The sequence below is a fragment of the Thamnophis elegans genome, chromosome 3, assembly GCF_009769535.1.
Source record: "Thamnophis elegans isolate rThaEle1 chromosome 3, rThaEle1.pri, whole genome shotgun sequence".
NCBI classification, from domain to species: Eukaryota; Metazoa; Chordata; class Lepidosauria; order Squamata; family Colubridae; genus Thamnophis; species Thamnophis elegans.
In genome coordinates this window covers 89,410,478-89,438,277 of record NC_045543.1, presented here as the reverse complement: position 1 = coordinate 89,438,277, position 27,800 = coordinate 89,410,478, and the positions used below count along the sequence as shown (strand labels likewise).

General features: G+C 36.7%; 1 protein-coding gene across 1 annotated transcript in view; it reads left to right on the top strand.

The window, feature by feature from the left end:
• Window positions 1-12,398, top strand: part of SPTLC1 (serine palmitoyltransferase long chain base subunit 1) — a 32,492-nt gene extending 20,094 nt beyond the window's left edge. The window contains exons 10-15 of the mRNA XM_032213388.1: window positions 995-1,090; window positions 3,788-3,884; window positions 6,521-6,575; window positions 10,404-10,521; window positions 11,088-11,161; window positions 12,149-12,398. Coding sequence (XP_032069279.1) covers window positions 995-1,090; window positions 3,788-3,884; window positions 6,521-6,575; window positions 10,404-10,521; window positions 11,088-11,161; window positions 12,149-12,242 — 534 coding nt within the window. The 3' untranslated portion in view covers window positions 12,243-12,398. The remainder of the gene's footprint in view (window positions 1-994; window positions 1,091-3,787; window positions 3,885-6,520; window positions 6,576-10,403; window positions 10,522-11,087; window positions 11,162-12,148) is intronic.
• The last annotated feature ends 15,402 nt before the right edge of the window (window positions 12,399-27,800 follow it).

Sequence of the window (27,800 nt, the reverse complement as noted above, 5' to 3'; positions counted from 1 at the left end):
GATGGTAGTCTTGTTTATTGCTTGATGACCTCCATTCCTGCACTCCTGATTATGGTTGTTAGGCAATCTTGTTACATGGACAGAACGAAGGAGCTGCCTGCTGAAGCCCTTTTGCTCTCAAACATTCCTGAAGACCTCTGATGGATTTCAGCTCCCCCTCCATACACAGAGTGGAAATCCTCCAGGGGACTGCATTTCAGAAGGATCTGAAAGTTGAGCGCCAGCCTCAAATGGAGAAGTGCTATGCTACCCAAGACATTGATGAAAATGCCCCTAACCCAAGAAATCAAACAGCCACAGCTACTCAGTCTCGACATGTTTCAATCAAAGTCTGCCCCATCACATTCAGACCTAAACAGCCTCCAGACATTGAGTCAACAGCCAACAACTTCACCTGGGCAATCTGGAGTTCAGCTATTAAGCTGGCATTATCAGTATACTGCATGCCGAACTGACAGATAACTTTAAATTATTGTACGCTTTGCAGTAGTAAGAAATAGCACTCTACAAGTTGCTACAAAATCCTGTTATTTCATGCTGTTTAACTGAAATTGGGGAACCCATGGTTTACAATTTAAGTTGTATTTAAACAGTTCATAAAACAATTGTAGGGCAGAATAAAAATGTTGAACTTGTGAATTTTCCCTAGTCTTGTACTAATGAATATGTTTTTTTTTGTAGTATCTGATTTTTCTATATATAATATTCTTTTTTAAAGGAGAGAGGAAAATAAATTGAGGTTAGAATAGTCTCAACTACACTTAGCTATTTTACAGCTTGATGGTAGAATAAGAAACTTCAAATGGATACATGTGGTAACAGAAATGTGAACTGTATTTTTTCTTTCTTGTAATGTATTCTCATTAAGTATTTTTAGTATATATCTATACATGAATAAACCCATTGGAGAGTTAGGATTTATTTTCTTACACCTGTATGACTGTAACTATGCTTTCACTTTTTAACATTAAGCAATTGGCATTTCTTGTGTTAGATTGATGACATTGATCTTATAAGTGCAAATATGGAAAATTCCCTGGCTTCTATTGGAGGATTTTGCTGTGGACGATCGTTTGTTATTGACCACCAGGTATGTGATAGACCTTGAAAGACAACTATGACAAGAGTTATCTTTTTATGGAGCTATGGAGCCAATATGGGTATTTATTTGTATACCTATTTATTGATTGTAACAATTATATTCCACTGCAAAAAAATAAGTCGCTTGGTGGTTTAGAAAATCTATAAAAAATAACTGGGTTATGATCTAAATAAAAACATGTGTAATCAATTAAAAAACCCATAAGAACAATCAGAGACCAGAAAACATACATTTTCATGTTGAGCACACATACTGTATATACCTGATGGCTGATTCTGCATTTTAAGCACTCCATGAAATAGCTGTTTTAAACGGTTTCATGAATTAGGGAGGGGGCCAGCCTGCTAGAAGGCTGCCCCAGGGGCCTCCATTGAAAAGCAGCATCATTTAGCTTGAACTCCTTTTCAGGTGGTCCTCGACTTACGACTACAGTTGAACCCAAAATTTCCATTGCTAAGCAAAACAGATAAGTGAGTTTTGCCCCATTTTACAACCTTTTTTTGCCAGTGTTGTGAAGTGAATCATTGCAGTTGTTAAGTCAGTAACAGTAAGTGAACCTGGCTTCCACATTGAAGTTTCTTGTCAGAAAGTCACAAAAGTGATCACATGAGCCTAGGACATTGCAACCATCATAAAGCCATGCCACTTGCCAAGTGGCTGAATTTTGATCACATGACTAGGAATGTTGCAGCAAGTGAGTACCATATTTTTCAAACTATAAGATGCACTGGAGTATAAGATTTTGAAGAGGTAATTTTTTTAAAAAACGTTTTTGATCTCCCCGACCCCCCAGAGCACTCTGCACACCCAATTTTTTGTGGAAAAATGGAGCATGCAGAGAGTTTGAGAGGCCTGCAAAGTTCTCCTGTGGGCTGGGGAGGGCAAAAACAAGCAAAAAACAACTCATTTTTTGCAAAAAAAAAAAAACCAGCTCATTTTTTTGCAAAAATCAAAACAAAAAACAGGCTGTGCAGAGACTTTGGGACACTTGTGGTGTGCTCCTGGGGGCTGAGGAGGGCAAAACCTAGCAAAAAATGGCCCATTTTCGCTTGTTTTTGCCCTCCCCAGCCCCCAGGAGCACTTTTTGCAAAACATTGTCTGTGAGGGGGTGGGGTTTTGGGAGCCCAAAAATGCTGTATTCAGTGTATAAGATACACCCAGACTTTCAGCCTCTTTTTGGGGAGGAAAAAGGTGCATCTTATACTCTGAAAAATACGGTAAGTGTGAAAAATGGTTATGAGTCTTTTTCAGTGCCATTCGAATTTGGGGCGGTCACTAAACAAAGTCAAGAACTACCTGTACTTCATAGAAATGAGAAATTATTAGATGTTTTCTCCTAAGTTAACCTTTTTGATGAGGCTCATTCCAGATAGAAGTTTTAGATGAACATGAATACACATCCTCTCAGTCTTGTACATATTTGCTACAAATTGCTTGCTCTGCGTGTTGTCAATTCAGAATTATATCAATTGTTGGCAGGCCCTACACTTTGGGGAAATACTGTATTAATATCAGATGCTGAGAAGTAGCTTTTATTTGGTACTGAAGAATTGATGCACTTTCCTTGCCAAGAATAAATTTGCCTTGACATGTTGTAGCTGACAGGTGACAGGTGGGGAGAAAATATCACTAGAAGGATATTAGAATAACAGATAATTCTTCTTTTCCTTTTCTGATATAATGACCTCAATTATCATAAATATTAGGCTCATAATATTCCCTTTGCAATGACAAGGAGGTTGTCTGTGTAGAAGATGGTTGTAACTGCATAGAATTTTTAAATATTGCACATTGAGACTTTTTTGGCATGTTTGAAAGTGATCCATCAAGTCATGTTACGTATGTGACTTGCCAGTGTTGGCAAAGATGCAGTTTTTAATTAATCAGACCATGTAGATGCTGCCAATAAGAATGTAGACACAGCTATATATGAACTGTTGTGTTTACAGAGAGCAGTATTGTTTTACTTCTCAAATAGTTTTGAAATAGAAAAGTTAAGTTAGATTTATTAAGTGTTAATGCAATCATATAAGAGCCAGTTTAGTGAAATGGTTAAGGCTGGAAATCAGGAGACTGTGAGTTCTACTTCCTTTTTAGAGATAAAGCCAGCTGGGTGACCTTAGACTGGTCAGTCGCTTTCAGTTTTAGGAAGGAGGCAATGACAAAGCACTTCTGAAAAATGTCTATGGAGATTCTCAGTCATCCAGGTCATGGTTGTCCCAAAGGACAACCTTTTTTCAAGAGGCAACTGGACTTTCTTCATTTTCTTTAAAGAAGTTTCACTTCTCATCCAGAGCTGAAGAAGTTTCTTGGATGAGAAGTGAAACGTTCTCAGGGAAAAACAAGAAAATCCAGTTGCCTCTTGTAAAAAGCACCTTTGGGACCCTTCTGAAAAAAAACTTGCCAAGAAAACTATAGGAACTTGTCCTGGCAATCGCTCAGAATCAGACATGATTGAACGGAAGAAAAAAAATATTATTATAATGTATATGTTGCTTAAACTAGCAAGAGCCAAATTAGATAAAATACATAATTAACTGATTGCTGTCTTTTTGGATAAAATGTTCTTAAATTTAGATTTCTCTTCCTTTCAATTAAACACATAGTTGTATATTTACCAGTAGATTCTGTATATAGATAACACTTGGAAATTTGCTCCTTTAATATTATTACTTTTGTTCTCAGAGGTTGTCTGGTCAAGGCTATTGCTTTTCAGCCTCTCTGCCTCCCCTCCTAGCTGCCGCCGCCATTGAAGCTCTCAATATCATGCAAGAAAATCCAGGTAATTTTTCTAGAATGTAATAATTTTAGAGAGTCAAGTTTATGTTTTGAAAAGTACTTTTAAGCTTTGAGATATACGGATTCATACACTGGCATGGATTTACTGGGTGATTTTGATTGTCAATCATAGTTGTCTGTAAAGTAATATGGGATTGCAGTTCATATTTGACTTGAACTGAATTTTCAGAATGATGTCTATATTTCATACACACAAACCTATATTCACTTATGTCTGTTTTAATTGCAGTGAGGAATGCATAATGTTGTAAAAGAGTTTGCAGAGGATACATGTTTGCATAAAAAAGTCTTCCTATCAGTTTAATTGACTGTAAGAAATGTTCATGCACTGAGCCATAGAAGAGAGAACAGTAATATTTGAAAAAAACTATTATGTCCTCCACTCAATAATTTGCCAAGATGAAATTTTCAAATCCTTTGTCTTTCTTCATAGAGATTAATTTTTAGTTCTATGAACATCTGTACCACCCTGTCTTTGAACTTGGACCATTTTCTCTGAATCCTTATTAAAACGTGGTACTCAGAACTGTTCACAATAGACAGAGTTTTACCCATCTTTTTAAATACAACTCCAGATTATTTCAACATTTCAGCATTTCAGAACTCAAACCCATGTTTCCAGAAATCAGATCTCTCCTGTGAAAGTCACTTTTGTGACCTGTTATTGATCTATAGTACAAGTAGTCCTTCATGTACAACCACAATTGAGCCAAACATTTCTGTTGCTAAGTGAGACATTTGTTAAGTGAGTTTTGCTTCTTTTTACGACCCTTCTTCCCACAGTTGTTAAGTGAATTACTGCAGTTAAGTTAGTAACATGGTTGTTAAGTGAATCTGGCTTCCCAATTGACATTATTGATCAGAAGGTTGCAAAAGGTGATTACATGGCCTCAGAACACTGCAACTATCATAAATACCAGGCGTCTTGAATTTTGATCACATGACCGTAACGGTTGTGAAATGTGAAAAATGGTTACTTTTTCAGGGCTTTGTAACTTCAAACTGTCATAAACAAACTGTTGTAAGCCAAGGACTAGTTGTATTGATTCCCTTTCTGGTCCTCTTTCCATAGGCTGAAAGGATGAATGAAAATATTATCAGCACGCGCATAGCCAGAATATTGAATTTCTTTCTATAATGTGTAAACTTTGATCACAAGGTTAATAATTGTTTTTTGAATTGTGGTTGTGGTGGTTTTTTTCCAAATGTATTAGCAGGAAGAGATATTTTTTTCTAGATTTGATATGTCTTGGGAATTGTTTTCTTGCATCTTTAATTCTTGGTCTTAACATGTATCACCCTTCACAAACTGATGGGTCTGACTATTTTTCTCTCAATTCTTCTTACCCAAACAGTGTTTATATAGGGCCCAGTTGGCATCTACACTGCCTTTTTTAAAGATTCCATTTTCATGTTGAAGTCCTGTCTCTCTAGTAAAATAAGTACAAATCCTATCCTTATATCATCATCACCACATCCTGAGCACTCCGTGTTTGCCAAAATAATGATTTTTAAAAGTTCAGCTTTCAGATATAAAAGATTTGTAACACTAAATGTAGTCTCAGCCGCACAATGGATAGAAGAGCTTTAGAGACTTCACTGCCATCAGTATTTTATATCTATGCTTAACTTTCAGATTTGTTAAAGAAAGGCATCCTTTGAAAAGAAATTGGCTCGGAAAAATCAAATCCAGCATTAGGATCTGTTACAAAAAGTACATAAAATTAATAACATTAAAAACTCTTAGGATGTCATCATACAAAATTAGGTGTTGTAAATGAATATTGGAGAAATGAGAACGGAATGGAAGATGTGTAGTTAAAGGGTTCATAGAGAGACCATTTTTCCTTTGAAACTACAGCCCACTCTCTTCTTGTAAGTGACTAGAAGGAGAAGAAGTGCTTGATTCTAGAGCAACAATGTAGAATGTTTACGATGAGTGTCACATTTAATCTTAAACTGAAAGTCATAAATAGTTGCAAAAATAGTTGCATAGAATAAAACTTTTTTTAAAGTTTATATTTAAAGTAATCAAACTTATAAAGCCATTTGTCTTACCGAAAGCAACTCTGGGAAGTGCACAACAATCAGATAAAAACAACGGAAACAAAACTTTAAAATATAAAAATCCATTTTAATAAATATAATTGCAATTTGGCAGTTCAAATCTCAACAGCCTCAAGGTTGACTCAGCCTTTCATCCTTCCGAGGTGAGTAAAATGAGGACCCAAATTGTTGGGGTGAATAAGCTGAGTCTGTAAAACTGGTTAGAGAGGCTGTAAAGCACTGTAAAGCAGTATATAAGTGTTGTTTTAACAGTGGAAGAAGGAAAACAAAAATGCCTATCTCAACAGCGGAGCCACCTAAACAAGTTATAGCACAGAGAGCTTTTCAGAATATCCAAAGGGATGGATGGGGCTGATCTAGTTTCAGAGGGAAGAGTGTTCCATAGGGCAGAGACAAGGGCAGAGAAGAGCTGTATCGGTGTATTTTCTCTTGTGTCTTTGGTAAGTAAAAGACAGAAAGAATGGACAACCTTAAACAGCTATTTAAATTGGTATGTCATGTTTAACTAATTAAACTGATATTCAAGGATTTTTTTGTTTATTTTTTGTTTAGGCATTTTTCAGGTTTTAAAACAAAAATGTAAGCAAATACACAAAGCTTTACAAGGGTAAGTAAATTCATTGTCATCTTATTTAAAACTTGATTTTAAAGAGAAAAATGACTTTTAAAGAGATTACATTAAAGGAAACATTTACTGTTTTAAGCTCTATATTTAAGCTATTTTAGTAAGAACAACTGCTTTTTACTATAGCTATAGCCTAGAGCTGTGTAGTTTTAAAAACCCCAAAATCTTTTTGAGTTCAAAACAGTTTATTGTACAGTAGACTATACAGTGTAGACTGTATTTTCTTACTATGTGTAGAAAAATTTTAAAATAAGTATTTCAGATATTTTGGTGATACTGTAGACATGTATTATAAATTGTAAAGCATAATAAGCATTGTATAAAAAGTAGTTTTTAGGCAACCATAGCTAGTTTCCTTTGGACGTTGCATTATTATCAGAAAATGCAACATTAATAATAGAAATGCAATAGATCTTAAATGAAAGTTGGGCCACACAATTAAGATATAATTACTTAAAAAACAGTTTTCTTACTACTAAGCTCCTTTACTATCTTGTTGAAAAATATCCCCTTTGTATTAAGGAGGCTTAGCTCATGTATTAATGCAGAGACTATCGACCAGACTATTGAAATGCAGCTATTTGAACCTCCCTTGTCTGAAAATCACATCTGTATATCCCAGTATATTTTTTAAACAAGTGATGTCATGTTACAGTCCTCTGAGTCTTCATTAGGGTCTTTGCTGTTCTTATCTGTCAATATGTACTTGGGTTCTCCTTTAAAGCTCTAAAACAAAACAGAAAACATTTTGTTTCAGACCTAAAACCAAAATATCATATTCCAGATGTCCTGCAGATCTATTCTGGATCAGCCATGGTTCAGCAGGAACAACCCCTTATCTTCATTTTGCCCTTCCCTGTTTCTTATCAACCACTGATGTTCCAACCTGATATAACTCATCATCTCACCTGCACCTTAAACTTCCCAATAGCTTTTTCTTTTATGCTATCCTGCCTCTTCTCAATTACCAAAATACTCTTGGCTTTTCTCACTTTTACTTTTCTCCAGACACTTCTTCCTGGAATTAGGGGGTTGCAGTTTATATCCAAAACAAAACACTCCTGCTTTGTTTCACATCCAGACTAAATATGCATGTTCCAGCATTAGCCAACCACAAAAGTAGCTGTGCCATGAACAGAACAATCTGGGCATAAATCATTTGGCATATCTCTTATTTTAACCCTAATTTTTGATACATTTTTTGTCTTACCTATTCATTTTCATTGCAAAAAAAATTGTGTGGATTTCCACTGTGCTCCTTTAGAACCATGTATCTCAAACATTTTGACTTCAAGACTCCTTCCTTAAAGGCCTTAAAAATGATTGAGGAACCAAAGAGTTTTGATTTATGTGGATTACATCTATCAATATATACTGTATTAGAAATTAAAACTGAGAAATGATAAAATATGTATGTATTTGACTTCTTGAACTCCTGAAAGAGATCTCCGGGGTTTGCAGATCACACTTTGAGAACTGCTGCTGCTTTAGAATATGATCAGCTTGCTTATAAAAGCTAACTGCTGTTCTCTCACGCACTCTAATTGATTGACCTTTTGTCTGAAAGGGCCTGTGTCTGTCTCTTTGCTTTGCTTATTCTTTTCTGACGAGATGTGTACTTGAGTCAGATGACAGTTTATTTTAAGTAACTGACAAAAGTAACATAGAAATCAACTTGAGGTTTGTATAGCAGCCTCTAGAAATTCAGACTATGTTTATTACAGAGTGTTGTTTGGCCAAAACCTGAAAATGTCAAAGCTTTGATTTGGCTGAGGTTCAAAGGTGTCTTCTCACATTACCCCAGCTGTTCCTTTTACAACCATTATTTTCATTTCAGAAATATTTTAACAGACTGTTTTGTTAGAAATGTCTGACTGAATTCAACAATATGCATGCTTCCGAGAATAGTATATTGATTTCACAATTTTCATCTTACTGTGTACTGGTAACAGTGGCCCTTAATAAAATAGGGTTTTGTTTGTTAGTACCGTATTTTTCATACTATAAGACGCACCAAAGTATAAGACACACCATGATTTTGAAGAGGTAATTTTTAAAAAAAAGTCCTCCTGAGGGTTGGAGGGGGCCAAAAATAAGCAAAAAACGGCCCATTTTTTGCAAAAACAGCCCTTTTTTGTAAAAAAAAAGGGGGGGGAGGGCATGCAGAGCTTTGAGAGGCTTTTAGAGTGCTCCTGGGTGCTGAGGGGGGCAAAAACAAGCAAAAAACAGCCCATTTTTTGCCAAAATGGGCCATTCTTTGAGGCTTGCGGAGGCTTGTAGAGTGCTGCTTGTGGGGGGGGGGCAAGCAAAAATGACCCAGTTTTTGCTCATTATTGCCCTCCCCAGCCCCCAGTATTCAGTGTAGAAGACACATCCAGATTTTCACCTTTTTGGGGGGAGGAATTGCATCTTATACTCCGAAAAATACGGTAATTAAACATACATGTTATTTTAATTCTGCACCTGTTGTTTTCTCATTATCAAAAAAAATCACATCTACTGAACCAAGTAGCAATTTGGAAAGCTTTATAATAATTTGTATAATTGCCAACAGCATTGAGATTATAACTTTCCACATTATTACAAACTGATCTCTATTGATTGCATACTTATTATGAGCTCCTTAGATTCCATGTGGCTATTGAATTATTCTTTAAATAGTATACTTTTGTATACTATTGTAACATGTAAATAATCAAGAAATTTATCTTGTATAAAAATCTGAATAATAAAATATATTTTAGGCTCAAAATTGCCTAAATTTTAGATAAAGTTACTATGCTTACATTGTTATCTTACATTACAGTGTTAATGTAGATGCTGGTTCTCTCTTGATAATGTCTTTCTGTTAATAAATAGCTCTCATAACAAATGACTGCTATATTGCAAAATCGCAAATATACCTTGGTAGCTTTTTTTATTTGTTGTCTTTGGAATTAAGATTTTCTATGGGTTAAACCAGCCACTTTCTAAAATAAAGGCCTCAAGTCTCCATGTACACCTTTGCATTGACGTTATATAATCCATTTAGGATGTTGTCCACTTACTCTCAATTTTGATTTCATTGATTTAATTCAGTTAATTAGTTTAGCAATTCTGTGTTGGCAATGCTTTTGTGAATAATTGGTAGCAGTAAAAATACATTTTAGAAAATGCCTTTTTTTTCTGCTCATCTTAGTTTCGGAGTATATTTTTGGCATATACAACTCTTAAGTGGTCCAGTGAGGTCAAGGCTTTCAACCTGTCTGCCATAAGCTAGAACACTAGCTTCTGTAGTAATGGGAGAACAATGCCTAATCATACTGCTTCATGGAGCATGCCCAAAAGTAGCATGGTATGCTCCTTAAAATACCTAGAATTAGATGGTATCCTAGGAAATTATCATTCATCTAATCTTGGAATGTTTTCCTTTTGACGCTTAACAAGTACATATAGAAAAGCAATGACATGTATGTATGTATGTATGTATGTCTGTCTGTCTGTCTGTCTGTCTGTCTGTCTGTCTGTCTAACATATAGCTAACCTAACTGGAACAGAAAAGTAGATCAGGCAGGTTAGATAGAAGAACTATTCATGATTATGTGTAGCTAATACAAACAACCTGATTTATTACATGCTGTTTGTTTCTACTCTTATGGAAGATTGTGGGTAGTAATTTTAGTGGTCGGGTCATCTGCCTTGAGGTGAAGTGTGGCCTTGGTTATATAATTTCTGCTTTGCAGTCTTGCACAAAACCAAGCAGTGTGTTACATTCAGTTCACTGTTACATCAGTAATCCTATGTTTTATTTAACGTGGTTGCTTTTTGTAGGATTCCTGGTCTACGACTAGTGGGACAGTCCTTTTCCCCAGCATTACATCTCCAGTTAGAAGAAAGTACTGGATCTCGAGAAAGTGATAAGAGGCTACTGAAAGAAATTGTAGAATATGTAAGATTTCTTTTTAAAATGTTGAATCCTTCCAAACTGAACTTGAGAAAGAAACATGGCCCAATAGTTTCATGCTTTGTCATGAGTCTTAAACTAAGTTGCATCTGTCTTCAATTACTGCTAGTATATTTACCAAGAAGGGACAACAAACCAAGATTATGTCAACGTTGTTTTGTTTCACAATATTGGTTTGTTTCAATAAACTTCACATTACATTAACTGTATTTTATTATTAATTGAGCTACGGCATGAAACCAGAGTTTCTATATGCTTCAAGGTGCACTACAGAAGTGAGGTCTGAATTGAAGCAGACAATAAGCAAAGCACAAAGGGGAAGGGTATTTTTACTAATTGGAAGAAAGGAATAGTAGAGAGAACTGATAGAAGAGAGGTGCATTATTGTAAGGGGTGTGTGTGAGGGAAGAGAAAACAGCAACAGCAGAAACTAGGATAAAAACTAGGACCAAAGAAAATTCTTATTATATGTTGCCAGTATTTCAAAATAAAAACATTAATGGGAAGGTTGTATACTTAGGTCTATAACTGATTCTATATCTTTTTTCCAGTGTATGAACAGAGGTATTGCTTTAACTCAGGCTCGTTATTTGGAAAAAGAAGAAAAATATCTCCCTCCACCAAGGTTAGTGACTACTTCATTCTGTTAAAATAATACTTTTCGAGTCCAGTTACATGGTACAGTTGTGGCAGATTGTACTAGAATTTATACATTTTAAATATTTCTACTATGTTTCTAGATTGTCATTAAATATGAGACAGTTACAGGGTTCATTTTTTATTCAGTTGCTAAACAGTGGAATGAAAAAAATAAGAAACAAGATTTTTTTTATATGAAGCTCCCTCAAACTTGATGGAATCATGAAAGGTGTTAAACTATGGTTGATAGTACGTCACTCTATTAGCCAATTAATTCCAATATTATCTGTTTGAAGTATCGATCCTTCTTTACAGATTGACTGTCCCATTTATGTATATTTTTATTTATACATTTTTAAAATCTACCTTTCTCCCAATAGAAGCAGGCAAAGCAACTAGAACAGTCCACTAAATATAGTAATAATGACAACTATTTGCATTATTATAATTATAAGTAAAATATCTTCAAAGGATACAAATAAAACAAACCACTCAATCTATTAAAGAATCATAGGATTGGAAGGTCTTCTAGTCCAATCTCCTTGTACCATCTCAGACAAATGATTGTCCAAAATTTAAAGTTTAAACTTTACTAAAGAGGGAAATCTTAAACTGGGAATTTAGAACCTCAATGGAGAAAACAATCTACATTCTTAGCCTAGAGTCTCTCGTTCTTAGAAGGTCTTGATAGAATCTAAGGATTGATTTTAAAAGATTGCATGTTTGCATGAGTTTAAGGGTACAGACAAATATAATCTCTCAAATAACTTGGGGGGCTTGGAAAATAACCATACTATTGATTGCATTAGGAAAGAAATCAATAGCCAATACAATTGATTTAATAAATCTAATTTCAGCTTTTAACTTCATTCAATATGTACGTGTCTAATTATACTAATCTCTAGATATTGTAAGGCTATTTTTTTAACTGTACAGCAAATAGATGTCAATTGACTGTTTTTGTTCCTTCCAGCATACGGGTGGTAGTGACGGTAGAACAAACAGAGAAGGAATTGGACAAAGCTGCCTCCCTCATCAGAGAAGCTGCAGAATCTGTACTAAACTGAGGTTGGATTGTTTCGATTTCTGTCTCACACAACACTAGGATGCTGGTGTTTTCACAGTGTGATGACTTGCACTTCAGAGATTTAATTATTTGGATTATCATCTGATGGAACTGAAAGTTGGACTTTATCGGGTCATTCCACACACAAAAACAGATACCGTATTTTCACCCATATAACCCGCGGGTTATATGCGGTTTTTACATGCACAGCGCCCCCCTGCGGGTTATATGCGTGGGCGGGGTATACAGAAACTATTTTACACGATCGGAGGCTTACACGATCGGAGGCTTGCTTCTTTCTCCGTTTCTTCCCCCACCCCGATCTCAGCTGTTTCCTTCTCCTTCGTTCCTTTCCTCTTCCCCAGCGTGCGCAGGCTTCTTTCTCCGTTTCTTCCCCCACCCCGATCTCAGCTGTTTCCTTCTCCTTCGTTCCTTTCCTCTTCCCCAGCGTGCGCAGGCTTCTTTCTCCGTTTCTTCCCCCCCCATCTCAGCTGTTTCCTTCTCCTTCGTTCCTTTCCTCTTCCCCAGCGTGCGCAGGCTTCTTTCTCCGTTTCTTCCCCCCCCATCTCAGCTGTTTCCCTTCTCTTTTACTCGCCGCGGGTTATATGCGTGGGCGGGTTATATGCGTGGGCGGGGTATACGGGAAACATTTTACACGATCCAGAAAACCCGCGGGTTATATGCGTGTGCGGGTTATCTGCGTGGGCGGGTTATATGGGTGAAAATACGGTATATAGATACTGGAACACTGAACATACACTATATAAAAGTTTAACTCTATTTTTAGATTGGTTAAATTGGGGGTCATTGTTACACTGATATTTCACTTGAGAAAGATGTCTCCATTCTCAAAGTCTTTTTTCCCCTAGTTTTCTAAATGCATAACATTTTTTTTTAAATAAGTTAAAGTACATGAAAAAAGCTATGGAAATTTACAGAATACTCTTAATTTAATCATTCTTAGTAAAATACACTGTTTCAAACATTTTTCAAAAAAAACTGTTGTCATAAATAGATACTTAACATGATATTATGGGATCCTATGGAATTAAGTATTTAAGGACCTTTTATTACACTTGTATGTGAATTTTTGTTTAGATCATTCCATTTCTGGATTTCTTGAAAACATTAGCTTTTTAAAAATCTTTGTTGAAGTTAAATTGTATATGTCATTTCATTCCAGTATCATTATGAGTTGCCATTTACCTTTATTTACTATGTACTTAACTTTTACACCAGTCCCCCAACTACTCATTTAAAGCCATAATATGGACATAAAATTACCTATTTACACTTCAGATGGAGTGTGAGTTTGTATATTAAGAGTTTTACAAGGTTGATGTCTTCATGAAATACAGTTTGAGCCAATGTTTGGCAGCAAGAATAAAAATTGGACACAAAGAGAATACAACAGTAATTTGGTAGATGTTTTAATCACTGGATAAATTAGTTTAGTAAAGGTATCTATGTTATATATACTTACTGCTAAAAAAATTAACTAATTAGAAATTTGTACATGTCATTGCATGGAGTTCGTATCATCTGTACTAAAGTATTTCCAAACTTTATACCTAGAATGTAATTGCTTGAGATTATGAAATCTTTGGCATAGATTTGCAAAAGATTACAGTAAAGCAACAGTCAGTTATACCAGAGAAGTTACAATTTGCCAATATTCTTGTAACCTTCAAGGCAGCTGAGATGTTGTGATATGTAATGTGAATTGCCACAAGTAGGGTTCCAAAGTCATGATTAAGGCTATGTTTAAGATTTTCTAACATGTCCAGGTTGGATTCTTTACCCTTGTGCCTTCTTTGGTTGCTGCTAAACGGATTCCAGTGCTATATTTGGACATATTTTTTTAATAAAAGCATATATTTGATCCAGTATTTCAGTTATTTCTGAAGTCTTTGCTATGTTGTACCCAATTGTGTGCATCAATTACAATAATTGTTTCTGATTTAAAAAAAATAGATGACTCTGTCTTGGACTGATTTAGAGCACTTTCTGTCACAAATTTAAATATCCTTTTGACAGTTATTTTAAATCAAAAGTTGACTTCATTTTTGTTATCTAACAGTAATTAGATGATATTGTCAAACGTCCTCTTTTACATTGCCCCCCCCAACCCAGCAGATAAATATCAATATACGGTATGTGGTAATTGAGCTCCAACTCCTATTATTTTCAATAAGCCAATTAAGTTGCAAAGATAAATAATTACAGTACCAAGTGTTCTTCAGACTTGAACCAATTTAACAAATATGAAGGCAAATTTATGATATGCAAATTGAATACACCAAAATGGACCAAATCAGAAATTTATGATATGCAAATTTAATATATAAAAATGGACCATACAGAATCTCCAGTGTTATTTAGCAATATAGAAAATAAGAATTAATTTTATGTATCACATTTGAGTGTGCAGCACCTGATCTGGTGTTTCTAGTAGCTCTTAAGCCATTAGTATGTTACCTTCATATATTTTCTGGAAACATTTGCAGTGTAAACCATTGCTTAAAGGTTACAGAATAGTATGGGAGCATAATCTGAGGCTGCAATTAGAACCAACCTAATAGTCTTTATTGTGACACCAAAAAAAATCATCTATATCAATCCAGCTCAGGGAAATCAAACATTTTATATCAGTAGTACTTAGATTTATGAATCTGAATCGCATTACTCAGCCTTCTGGGCAGGGTGATCAAGGGTTTTAATAACAGAAACAGTAATGTTTTATGTGATGGAATGGAATGAAATAAGAATACACAACTGAGGGGAAAGGGTTGTTGAAATACTAAAATTTGTAAAGGAAATCCTCTAAAGCCATTAAGAAAACACCACAGTGCTAAGAAAAAAGGTGTTTTCTTTTCTGTTCCAAACCCTGAAATGCAGAATTGGCTAATGCTGAACCACAAGAGTAGCTGTGTAATGTTTAGTTTTGCATGTGGGAAAGATTGTAATGAGAGATTCCCTTTTAATAGCAATAAAGACAGATATATAGATATCAAAAGAATTTTAAAGAGAAAGTGGGGAAAACAAAAGGCAAGTTTCCTAAAAAGAATGCTTCAGCATATATTGAGAAATGACAGCAGAGAATATACCTGGAGTAAGAGCACCCTCTGCTTCCTATGTTTCTGGAAGATAAAGAGTGGGAGGTGCAAGATCCTGTATGTAATCTTATAATAAAAGTAGCATAAAGATTCATAACATGGATTTCCCAATCTGGTCTACCTCAAAAGGCTGCAATCAATCTTGAAAGTCTGAATGCACCTTTCTCCCAACTTCAAGGGAACCAGGGAGGGTGAAGTCTTGAGAGGTTTCTCAAATTATGTTTCTGCCTTGGGACTCATATTTCTTTTGCCTGACTGTTGTCTTGGTTGCGGCTCTTCCTCCTGCTCCTCAACATTATTGCTACCGTTCTTTACAAAGCCTCAGTTCAAGCTGAATCGAGATAGGCACTGCCAGGTTTCCACATAGTGCTGAACTGTAAAACGTATGTTTAAATGGGTTAGCCCAGTGTAGGAGTAGACAATGTGGTATCCCAGTTACCCTGTAGGGCTGGCTCCTCCTGGTGTTCTTATCCTGTCTGACTAAAATAATATTATACATTAATCAGTTTGTTTCGAAGGTAAATAATGTGCAGCTGGTAGGTTGAAAGGACAATGCCGGCCTCTAGCATTATCTTCATTTCAAAGATTGCCTTTAGGGCCTTTAGCTCCAATGGTGTTCTGAGAAAATAACAGGGCTTTGTTTGAAAGGATCTTAAGTGTGACCACCTGCCTTTAAAAAGGATACCCGGAGGTAAATATGTCCACAGATTCACTATTTTGTGCTTGAATTATGTACTTGCAACAGGGAAACTACAGGGAAAATGTTTGAAGTAGTGCTGTTCTGTTGAGACGAGCTGGTGCTAAAACAGTCTTTATGCAAATAGATAATATGCAATAGCAGTCATATCTTTACCACCACGAAGACTGAAAACTAAACAAAACAGAAACATTCTGAAAACAATGTGTGATTCTTAAAGGTAAAATCTATCTCAACTCATAAAAATATGTTAGAAGTGGAAGTTTACTAAGTATATTTCTCTTGTGCTTTTGAAATGTGATCCTGGTCACTGATGAATGGTGGACTGTCTTTATTGTTCCCCCCCCCCCTTCCATCTGGAATTTATTACTTCAAACGGACCTGTGGAGTGTTGGCAAGTTGCATTCTTAGAAGATTTATAAAGTGTACTACAGCAGCAAAAGAAATATCCTGCATATGCCTTCAGCATACATGAATGTAATGCTTTCATTGCAATAGAAGATGGAGATGTACGTTCAGGTGAGTCTATGCATACATGTATATGTTTTGTTTTCTCACAACATGGAGAAATATGAACTGATGGGCCTTTCCACACTTACCCCTACCCACGGCCCTAGTATATTATGACAACATTTTTCCCATATTCCCATGATGCCTTTATCTTGATCCAACCTGAGAATGAAGAATATTATAAACCAGCTGCTCATTAACATTTCTGAGAAAGGTTGAATTTTTGTGAATATCCTAGAATAATTACTCCAGGGAAGAGCTCTTCATTTGTCAATTGTAAAAATGTACTGTAAGTCTATCAAACTATTTAATATTACTATACATTACTATTCATAATAAATGGCTGATATCAACATTTACTATTCTTAATATCAATATATGGTGAAAATCCCCAGGAGGTTTATAGGATCAGATAAATCTTGCACAAAATACCTTAGAAAGCTCTTTCATTTCAAATTCCCCTTGTTTTCCTTGACTGGATAAATACATGAAAAAAATCATATTGGAATGGAATTCCACTTGCATTAAGGGTTAGGCTTCCATGAATTTGGAGAAGAAAAGAAGCAAAGCATCACTAATTGATTTAGAGAGGCTCATTATTTTCCAAAGCTGATCGAAATGGATGCTAATATTTGTAAGGTATTTCAAGTAGATTGTTTAATTATTAAAGATTTTTTTTTAATGGGAAGGATATCCCCCCTAGAGTCTAGGCTATCCCATTATAGTTTCTTTGTTGAAAGATTTGTTTTACTCAAATATAGCTACTATAGGTTTATGGAGACTTTAATTTTCCTGACCTTCCACTTCATTTTCGGATTAAATCCAAGTGATCGTGTAGGCAATGTGTAGTTCAAAGGATGTAAGTATGTGAATGAATAATATATAGCATGGAAATCCCAGTTACGTGATTGCTATAAAGCCTTCTTTTGGAATTTATGAGTGAGTAGCAGAATTAGTATTTTAGATCAGCTTATTGACAGTCACATTTTTAAATTCTTTGCATTTCAGCAAGCAAATTTGGATTATCAGAAACTGAAGAATGACAATATATTCAGTTAAAATATATTTTGCTTTCACAGGGACGTGATGGCTCAATGGTTAAAGACACTGAGCTTGTCAGCTGGAAAGCTGACAGCCTAGATTTGAGACCTCAGCCCCGTGCAACGGGGTGAGTTCCCATTCCATATCCCAGCTCCTGCCCACCAATTGTGGGCATGCAAATGCAAGTAGATAAATAGGTAGCAATTCGATGGGAAGGTAACAGGATTCCATGTGCCTTGGCATATCTGGCCACATAACCATGGAAATTGTTTTTGGACAACGCTGGCTCCCTTGGCCAAGAAACTGAGATGAGCATGATGCCCTAGAACTGGACATTACTGTACAGGAAAACCTTTACCTTTAACTTGCGTTCATAGATTTAGTAGCATCTAAAATTCAAGATTTATTTCCAGCTTTGGATTTTTACTGTACAGTAGTCTTTAAATCAACAAATAGTACACATAATCTAATACTAATTATCCTGAACAAATTTGGAATATAAAATTGCAATATCTCTATAGAATCAATGAGACTTTCATGGAGTTCATCTAGTATGGTATGCGTTCCATTTCAAGCCTCAGAAGATCCATTAAAATATGGGAGATCTTATCTTTAATTCCAATTTAAGTGGTGACAATCCAGAGAGTTCAATTGAATCAGGTAATTCTGCTGGAAAATGAGTAGTGTTAGTTCCTTCACTGATATCAATGGCAGGAACAATATTCTTTCAGCATTCCAGGGAAGTATCTACTGCATATGTAGTATTCAATTCATTTCTTTTTCCATTTTATTGAGAGAAACTGAGATGGAGTTCTCTGACAACAGTTCTTCAGGATTGTTAAATGTTGGGTGGATAAAATGTACATATTTTATCATAGTTCTTGTTGGCAGAACTCTATCTTCAGATAATTCTATTTCATCATTTTGATTTTTTTGAGTTTTATTTTTTCCAACTTCCAAGAAGAACTCAGGATATCTTCCTTCTCCCTCTCTCAATGACATATTTGTCTTTAATTGAAACTTGGCAAAGCATTTCCATAAGTATGATTTTTTTTGTTGATGCATGAATTCTGCATATCCACATCTCCTCATTTCACAATTAGTGGAAGCTGACAGAAATTACCACATCCCCCAAAGCCTCATTTTTGCAACATGTATAATGAAGATATATGTATGTGGCTTCAATGATGGTGACTTCGTTGGCAATTTGCATTAAATATTCTCTCATGTTCAAATGCTGGTCTCTGATCAGGATCGATAACAATGGAAACTTTTGGCATGTTTCATATTTGTTCTTTTGCAGTTTTATAGTTTCTCCAATAATTCAATAATCTTTTGTTTAATTCCATCATTGTGGAATATATTGATTCTCAATTCTAAGCTGTCTTGAGGATCCATGAAGTAAATTTGAATAAATTTGACTCGCTGGTTAGATCTGGCATTAACTGTTCAATATAATGATGGAATTGCCTTTGTATAATCATAGGATTCCATCTGTTCCTCATTGGAAGACCTTTGGCACCAAAGAATGTCATTTGAAAGAGGCAGTTATTTTGTCTGATGTTCTTCTTGAAGTCATTTGCAGTAAGTTCAGCATTGCTATATAGATTGAGCAGTTCCTTAGGTTGCACATAGCTTATTGCGAACTTTCCCTTCATGCAGCAGAAAATGGGAATTTCTCCAGAGAATAGGAACACATGCCATGAAGCATAAGGACAGACTTTGGTCACTGTATCAACATTAGCAGAAATATTATATCATATGCACTGTGCATTTTGCCTGCTATTTCTCTCTTGAGGTCTTGTTGAAAGCAACAAGGGTTGAGGAACTCTCACAATAATTAATAATTGCCGCATATTCTTGAGTTGGTCTTCCCTTTCCTCTGCCATCTTTTCTTGTAATTCTGGAGAAATTCAACCCTTTCATCCTCTCTTTCCTGAGCTCTCCTCCTCGCTGCATCCCAATGACATTTAGTGCCATCTCTTACCCATGACATCCTCTCTCTCTTTCCACGTGGGGTAGTTATGCCCACGATGTTTTAATTTAGTTTTAATGTCATTATTTTTACAACAATGTTGGACATTGGTGTTCTCACCTCAGCATAGTTGAGAATCCCTGCAAGCTTCTCCACTGAGTTAGCGGAAGCTGTCATAGACCATTTAGACACAACTCTTTGTCTATGCTGTTAAACAGCTTTTGCTATTTTTTACCCAGATTCTGACCTAGATTGCAAAAAGCAGATGACCATGATGAGACAGAACATTCTATTTTTTTTTTGCCATTCTGTAATCATTCAGAGTTTTTCAGCCTTGATCTGGTACCCATACCGCAAATGTTTGTGTGTTGACTATAAATGTGTGTGTATACCATGTTTCCACAAAAATAAGATGGTCTTATTTTCTTTTGACCCCTGAAATAAGCGTTTGGCCTTATTTTTGGCGTGGTCTTATTATTTTTGAGGTGCAGGGGTGGCGAGCGTGGTCACCTCATGGCTGCTGCTGTGTTGCACTATTTTCAGGGAGGGCTTATTTTAGCACATGCACTCAAAAGCCTGAGGTGGCTTATTATCCAGGGAGGTCTTATTTTCAGGGAAACAGGGTATGCGTGTATCTGCATCTGCACATACCTGATGGAATCTAGTACTGTGATAAGCCTTCCTATGACTTGTTCAATTTTGGCTTAGTAGGCTACGTTCATCCAATCCTTTGAATAGTAAACAAGGATTTGTGGTTTAGTGCTTATGAACTGAGCCAGCAGTGGTTTATTCAATAAGCTATGGGTAAGCAAGCCTGGCTTAATAAAATGTGTCAGGAATCACATGCCTACAGTTTGGGCATGCACCTATTGACATGCTTAGTTGGAATCAGTTCAGCTCTGGTGATCTCCATGAGAAGAGATCACATGTGCATAATGTCCTTCTGGAACATTAGTTCCAGAGCTCCATGGAATAATCTGTCTCTTGGCCATGTCTTCTCCTCACTTCATCCCTTTCCGGGGGGGTTTGTTCTTGCAATGTGCAATTCTGGAATGTATTTAAATAACATTTAGTACATTCAGGAGCACAGGAAACAGAAACAATCTGCCCTACGGCTTTACCAAATATCAATGAAACCATTGGCAGTAGGTTAAATATGCTCATTTGGTCAGTAGTGCACAGGTGCTATTTTCTAACCGAAAATAGATTACAGAAAATTGTTCAAGGGAAAACTATTTTCATGCTGTTTTAGCAGCCAGTCTGCTTATATTTCGGTTGAACTGCGAGAGAGATACCCCCCACCCCCACAGTGTGTTTTGTGAGGAAACAACCTTAACAATTTCATTCTCCACTTGGCCTAAGACCTAAAATATTTTTCTGAAGCTTGGAACAGGCTTGCTAGCTCTCTCTTTCAGCCAAAAGGCTGACATGTTAAATTACACCTCGTCACAGTGAAACTAAACACTAACTTTCTCAGAATCTTTTTTCCTCTATGTCAGGCATCTATGTATATGTATACATAACATTTCTCTCTACAAGCAACATATGACTATAAGGCTGGAGTCTGGAGATTTCAGACAAACAGCCAAGTTGAGCCTCATTTTCATAAACTCCAAGATCAGGACCGCTACGATCCAACAAAAGGCATACACCGGGAAGACAGAAAAATTTAAAAGACATCAAGATGGCAGCTGCAGTATCATGATTGAAACTCTGACTCTTTTTTAAAAAACAAAATTGCACGCGCACCGAACCGGCAGTAATGCTGGCAGTAACCCACCCCTGCTCCATAAGCAGCAAATAACTACCAGATGGCCTTGATCCCCTCTGTGCCTCCAACACAGAGCCCTCATCCAAGCCTTCCCCATACTCCAGGACTGCCCCATGTTCCCCCACCAACCTCACTGTCCGAATCTGCTGCCAGCTCTGCTGGCCGCTGGCGGGCCACAACAGTTTGCTTGCAGTCTTTCATTATCCTACTAGGTAACATCTTCAGTGCTAGAAGAGAATGGTGTTTATATACAGTACTATAGTTGCCCTGTCAATTGTGGGTGTAGTTTGTTTCATTGTCCAGAGGACTAAAGAAGGCATAAGGAGATCACTTCTTTTGACCTGTCCTTAATCGATAGGGAAAAAAACTCAGTGAAAGTGTGAAACAGATTACAGGACAATTGGCAATTTCTCAGAAATAAAATGCTGTATGGGCACTTGCACACTATTTCAACAAGGAAAAAATGGAAGGAGGGCAAGTTTTGATTGAGCTACAAGATAAAGGTGAGTGTGCATCAATACCTCATTATCAAATGGAAGGAAAGTATTAAATGAAGTACTACATAGCTCCTTTCTGGGCCTGCTGCTGTTCAACATGTTAAAGATCTTCTACTTTGAAATGAAATGAGAAGTGACACTTAGAAAAAATTAAGAAGAACGCTGTAATTTTACGATGTGCAGAGCTTATGTGGACCAGAGTTTATTTTTGTGCTTTAGCAATTCATCAAGGAATGTAGGAAGATGAGAAAGTGTTTAATTGTTTTATATGATCTGAAGAGTTGTTTAATTGTTGATTTACAGAATGTGCACAATAGGTTTGAATTAAGGATGTTTTATTCAAATATGAAGCTGAAAATTGGTTGCTAAATTTGATGACAGTGAAATGATGGAAGTAAAGCATGCGTGAAAATAAATGGAAATCCTTGTGCATAATTCAACACAAAGCAGGGAATAAACCTCTATGGTTTGATATGGTTATTTATGGGAAATTATATCTTTGTTGAGAATGTGAAATTGTAGCTCTGTAGGCAGAGTGTGTTAGTATCTGAAAACCTCAATGATTTTCTGTGAGTATTAATTGCATTGGATGATGAAATGAGGATGATATATTTAAAAATTAGTCTCAAGACCAAAGTAGTTGCACTTGATAGAAAAATGGAGTGAGCATGCATGCATGGCAAAAAGCTTAGAGCAAGTACAAGATTCAGCAGTCCATCTGCATTTAAAAGACTAAAGCTACTCTTTTGAAGAGAGCAAAGTCCACATTTTGGATAGAGAGGGCCACTGGTTTGAAAGGGGTCAAAGAGGCCATCTATGTCTTGAGCCAAGGTGGCGCAGTGGTTAGAATGCAGCATTGCATGCTACTTCAGCTGACTGCAAGTTGCAGTTCGGCAGTTCAAATCTCACCGGCTCAAGGTTGACTCAGCCTTCCATCCTTCCGAGGTGGGTAAAATGAGATTGTTGTGGGACAATATGCTGACTCTGTAAAACCACTTAGAGAGGGCTGTAAAAGCACTATGAAGTGCTATATAAGTCTAAGTGCTATTGCTCTAGCTATTGCTATGTCAAAACTGAACAGCCCTCTCTGAATAGAAGGGGAGGGATAAGACAAAATCTATCAACAGTCTACAATACAGTTCCAAGAAGGTGACCCTGATGACACAGATAAACCTCCAGGTGGCCTTAACAATTCTCTAAAAGAATGCAAATGACCAACTGTCTGCAAGAAGTCCAAATCCTTCATTCCCCACCATCCAGTTAGAGATGAAGAAGCTTCTTGGATGAGAAGTGAAGCATCTTCAAAGAAGAACAAGTCCAGTTGCCTCTTGAAAAAAAGCACCTTTGGGACAACTATGTCCTGACTATGACTGAGAATCTCCATAGACACTTAGAGCAAGTAAATAAACTTGTGCAACCTATCCTTTATGGGATGTTTTCAAAAAAAGTGTACATAGTAAAACAGCAATAGGGTTGTGAATGAATAGAAATGGATGTGGATTGAGTATAAAAGTGAATTAAATACTATGACAAATGTACAATGAGATGTTTAATCAGGCAGAGAGAATTAATGAGAATCAAATCTCAAAGCCAATACAGGAAAGAAGAGTGAATGGGCCACAAGGAACGGAAAGACCAGATAAGTCATAGTTGGATAGATGAGAACTGCTAAAAGAAAGAAGTGTAAATACCAAATGGCAATACAGAGTGTACAGACAAGATGAAGTAATCATAGATAAAGGTACAGGTTCCCCTCACACATATGTGCTAGTCGTCCCCGACTCTAGGGGCGGTGCTCATCTCTGTTTCAAAACCGAAGAGCCAGCGCTGTCTCCATGGCCCTGTGGCCAACATGACTAAACGCCCAAGGCACACAGAACACTGTTACCTTCCCACCAAAGGTGGTTCCTATTTTTCTACTTGCATTTTTACATGCTTTTAAACTGCTAGGTTGGCAGAAGCTGGCACAAGTAATGGGCGCTCACTCCGTTACACGGCACTAGGGATTCGAACTGCCGACCATTCTGATCAACAAGCTCAGCATCTTAGCCACTGAGCCACCGCATCCCTGAAGTAATGATAGTTTATTTATTAAATTTATTTGCCATTCTTCTCAACTACAAAGTTGCAAAGGTACAAAGATATGGAGCAGTATAGTAAGTGGTATTGGTGTAAAGTAGGTTTGTTTAGAGTTCCCTGTCTACTGTCTAATGCCCTGGCCTATATTGTGTAGCATTTTTCACTTTATTGTAGAATGCTACTTATTGTAAAAGGGAATAGCATGATGTGGGTGTATATATGCCACGTCTGATGAAGCATTAGTATCCATTTCTTGGATCACATAGAGTCTGATCCATTCTTTATAACAAATTATTCCCAGCCTTGCCTGGCAAATCCTTTGTTTACTCCCACTTCATGGGAAGATAATGTGGTCTGGGAACTGCTAGATGTAAATCCTTCAGGTATACATTTCTGATGAATCTAAATGCCCCACACCAAAGAGATTAAGTAATTTGAACAGAATATTTTCTTTCCTGCCTAGTTCTAGCACTAGAATCCCTAAAAGGTCTACTCTCACAAGTTAGGAGCACAGTAATTAATGGTCACCTTTAAAGTAACGCTTCCCTCCTCCAGGTAGGTGATGATATTTTGACCTTTTTGTACCTGGAGCAGCTTTAATCATTTAGATATACAGTAGAACTAAGAAGGTTCCAGATGGAAGCTGAACCTACGACCCTTTAACATAAAAACATCTCTGACACCAATTACACCATCTGTTGGTCATAAAACCGCATTCACTATCTTCCCTAGTCTCTTGTGTTTTATAAAGCTGAAGGTTGAGATTTGGGACTGTTCACGTTTATCCAGGAACTTTAATACAGAACACATTTCTACCCAGAGAGAACAAAGCACAAAAGCCCTGTACTTAAATGTATGTTCTTTAAGTCAGTTGAAAACAAAACAAAAATGAAAATAAGAAACAGTTGTCCAAGGGCCATTATTTTTTACCCCAAACTAGCGTTTCAGATGAGTACATCTCATCCTTCTTGCTTATTGTATTACATATATTTACATAAGATAGATAAGATTTAAAATCTGAATATATATATATATATATATATATATATATATATATATATATATATATATATATATATATATATGTGTGTGTGTGTGTGTGTGTGTGTGTGTGTGTGTGTGTGTGTGTATGTATGTATGTTATGTTATGTTTATGCTGATAAATAAATAAAGGGAGACTAGTATAGATCTATTTCAAGCTATTTAGCTCTCATCAGCTAGCCATATCCTTGCTGGGAATCGAACCTGTGCTCTATTGCCTCTTAGGCAGATGTGTTGACCATTGAGCTACAGGGCTCGACTCCTTATCAGCCAGGTCAGGGTGAAAGGTATATATTTAAAGTCACAACCCCTGGTATGCCCAAATATGGGAGGAAGGGCACGCTTCCATTCTCTGTCATTAGGCTCGTCACAAGAGACCATCTAGACAGAAACCCAATATTTTTTTACTGTTGCCTTTTTGTTACATTTGTTATGTTTATGCTGATAAATAAATAAAGGGAGACTAGTATAGATCTATTTCAAGCTATTTAGCTCTCATCAGCTAGCCATACCCTTGCTGGGAATCGAACTTGTGCTCTATTGCCTCTTAGGCAGATGTGTTAACCATTGAGCTACAGGGCTCGACTCCTTATCAGCCAGGCCAGGGTGAAAGGTATATATTTAAAGTCACAACCCCTGGTATGCCCAAATATGGGAGGAAGGTCACACTTCCATTCTCTGTCATTAGGCTTGTCACAAGAGACCATCCAGACAGAAACCCAATATTTTTTTACTGTTGCCTTTTTGTTACATTTGTTATGTTTATGCTGATAAATAAATAAAGGGAGACTAGTATAGATCTATTTCAAGCTATTTAGCTCTCATCAGCTAGCCATACCCTTGCTGGGAATCGAACCTGTGCTCTATTGCCTCTTAGGCAGATGTGTTAACCATTGAGCTACTATATATTCTGGTATTCTGGAATATACATATACACATACATACACATACATACACACATACATACATACATACATACATACATACATATATATATATATATGCTGGTCTTGTATTCGGGTCTTTTCCCATGTAAAATTGAGATTGTCTTGGCAACGTTTCAGCGAGGTCTCACTCGCCATCTTCAGGCTGGGTTTTGGCCTTAAAGAGTAGTCGGAGCTGCCGTTTTTCTATAAATCTTGGTGGGTGGGTGTGGAGTACTGGCTTTGTTTCAGTAAGTGGAATGATTGATTGTGTAATTGTATCATGATTAGTAGATAGGTGCTGATTGGTGCTGGCTGTGTGTCCGTTGTTGTTTTGTGTTGTAATGGCCTGGGTGGTGAGTGGGGCTCATTTGTTGACTAGGGCTGGTTTCCAGATGTCTGGTAGATGGGAGGTATCATCACGTTTATTCACGTTGTGGGGGTGTTTCTCTATTTCGATAGCTTCCATAATTATTCTCTTGTTGAAGTGTTCAGTTTTGGAGATTAACCTGGTTCCTTCAAAATTAATTTCATGTCCTGTTGCTTTAAGGTGCTGGAAAAGGAAGGAAATTTTTTCTTTTTTTCTGACTGTGTTCTTGTGTTCTGCGATGCGTGCATTTATTCTCCTGTTCGTTTGATCAATATATGTGGCAGGGCAGATTTTGCATGGTATTTCATAGACTCCTTGGTTTTCTAGCTGGATTTTGTCTTTGGGGTTTCTTAAGATGTTGGCTACTTTTTGGTCAGTGCTGAAGGCTGCCTTGATATTGTGCTTGTGGAGAAATTTATCTATTTTTCAGGAATTTTGAACCAAGACAACTTACACCCTGGTCAGCCCTTCTTTATTCTCCTACCATCTGGAAGGAGATATAGAAGCTTAGGCAGCACACAAACAGGCTGAAGAACAATTTTTAATGAGTGGACTGTCAGACTCCTGAATGAAAAATAACTCTACATAAACATAGTACGATTGACTTGCAGGGGGTGGTGTGGCGTGCAATATGTTTACATAGTGCAATAGAACTGGGTGTTTGTTAGTAGGATTCACTGGGTTAGGGATTTCACTGAGTTGTGTTGTGTTGTGGTGGTGCATGAAGGGAGGCTCAGCCAATCATTGTACACATGTTGTACTCTTGACAATAAAGGTTTGAATTGAATTGAGTGCATTACAATAGGTATCTTCGGAGTCTTCACTGGTCCTTTTAAAGTTTAGGATTAAAATGTTATTTTGCAAAAAAGTTAGTTTTAAAATAATATTTTAAAAGAAATGGGATGTCCTAATGTAGGAGAAACACTCTATTCTACTCCTCTACTTCCATAGTTTTTCATTTCTTGTTCTAGCATCAACTGTCTCCGCAGAGCCATTGGGAATGCTTAATTTACATTGGCCAGCTTTTGGGGGGCACTTATGCCAATCTTGAGATTCCCTCTAAACTTGGTAATGCCCCCCTCTCTTGTGCATGGGAGGTGCTGTTTTAGCTATAAAATCAGAGTTTTGCTTCCTTGATGTTGATGTCTAGGAAAGCTAACACCAAATGTTTTGGCATGGAATGACCCACAAGATGTATTATTTTCATTATAACATGGAGCTTACAACAGAGGTGAAATTCAGCAGATTCTGAAAGGTTCTGGAGAACCAGTAGTGGAAATTTTGAGTAGTTCAGAGAACTGTCAAATACCACCTCTAACTAGCCCAGAGTGGGGTGGGAATGAAGATTTTACAATATCCTTCCCCCAGGGGTGGGGTGGGAATGGGGATTTTGCAGTATCCTTCCCCTGCCACGCCCACCAAGCCATGCCCACAGAACCGGTAATAAAAAAAAATTGAATTTCCCACTGGCTTACAAGTATTCCTGTTGAACATGAATTAATGCAAACTTTTGGGGAGCAAATGAGCTTTAGTTATATT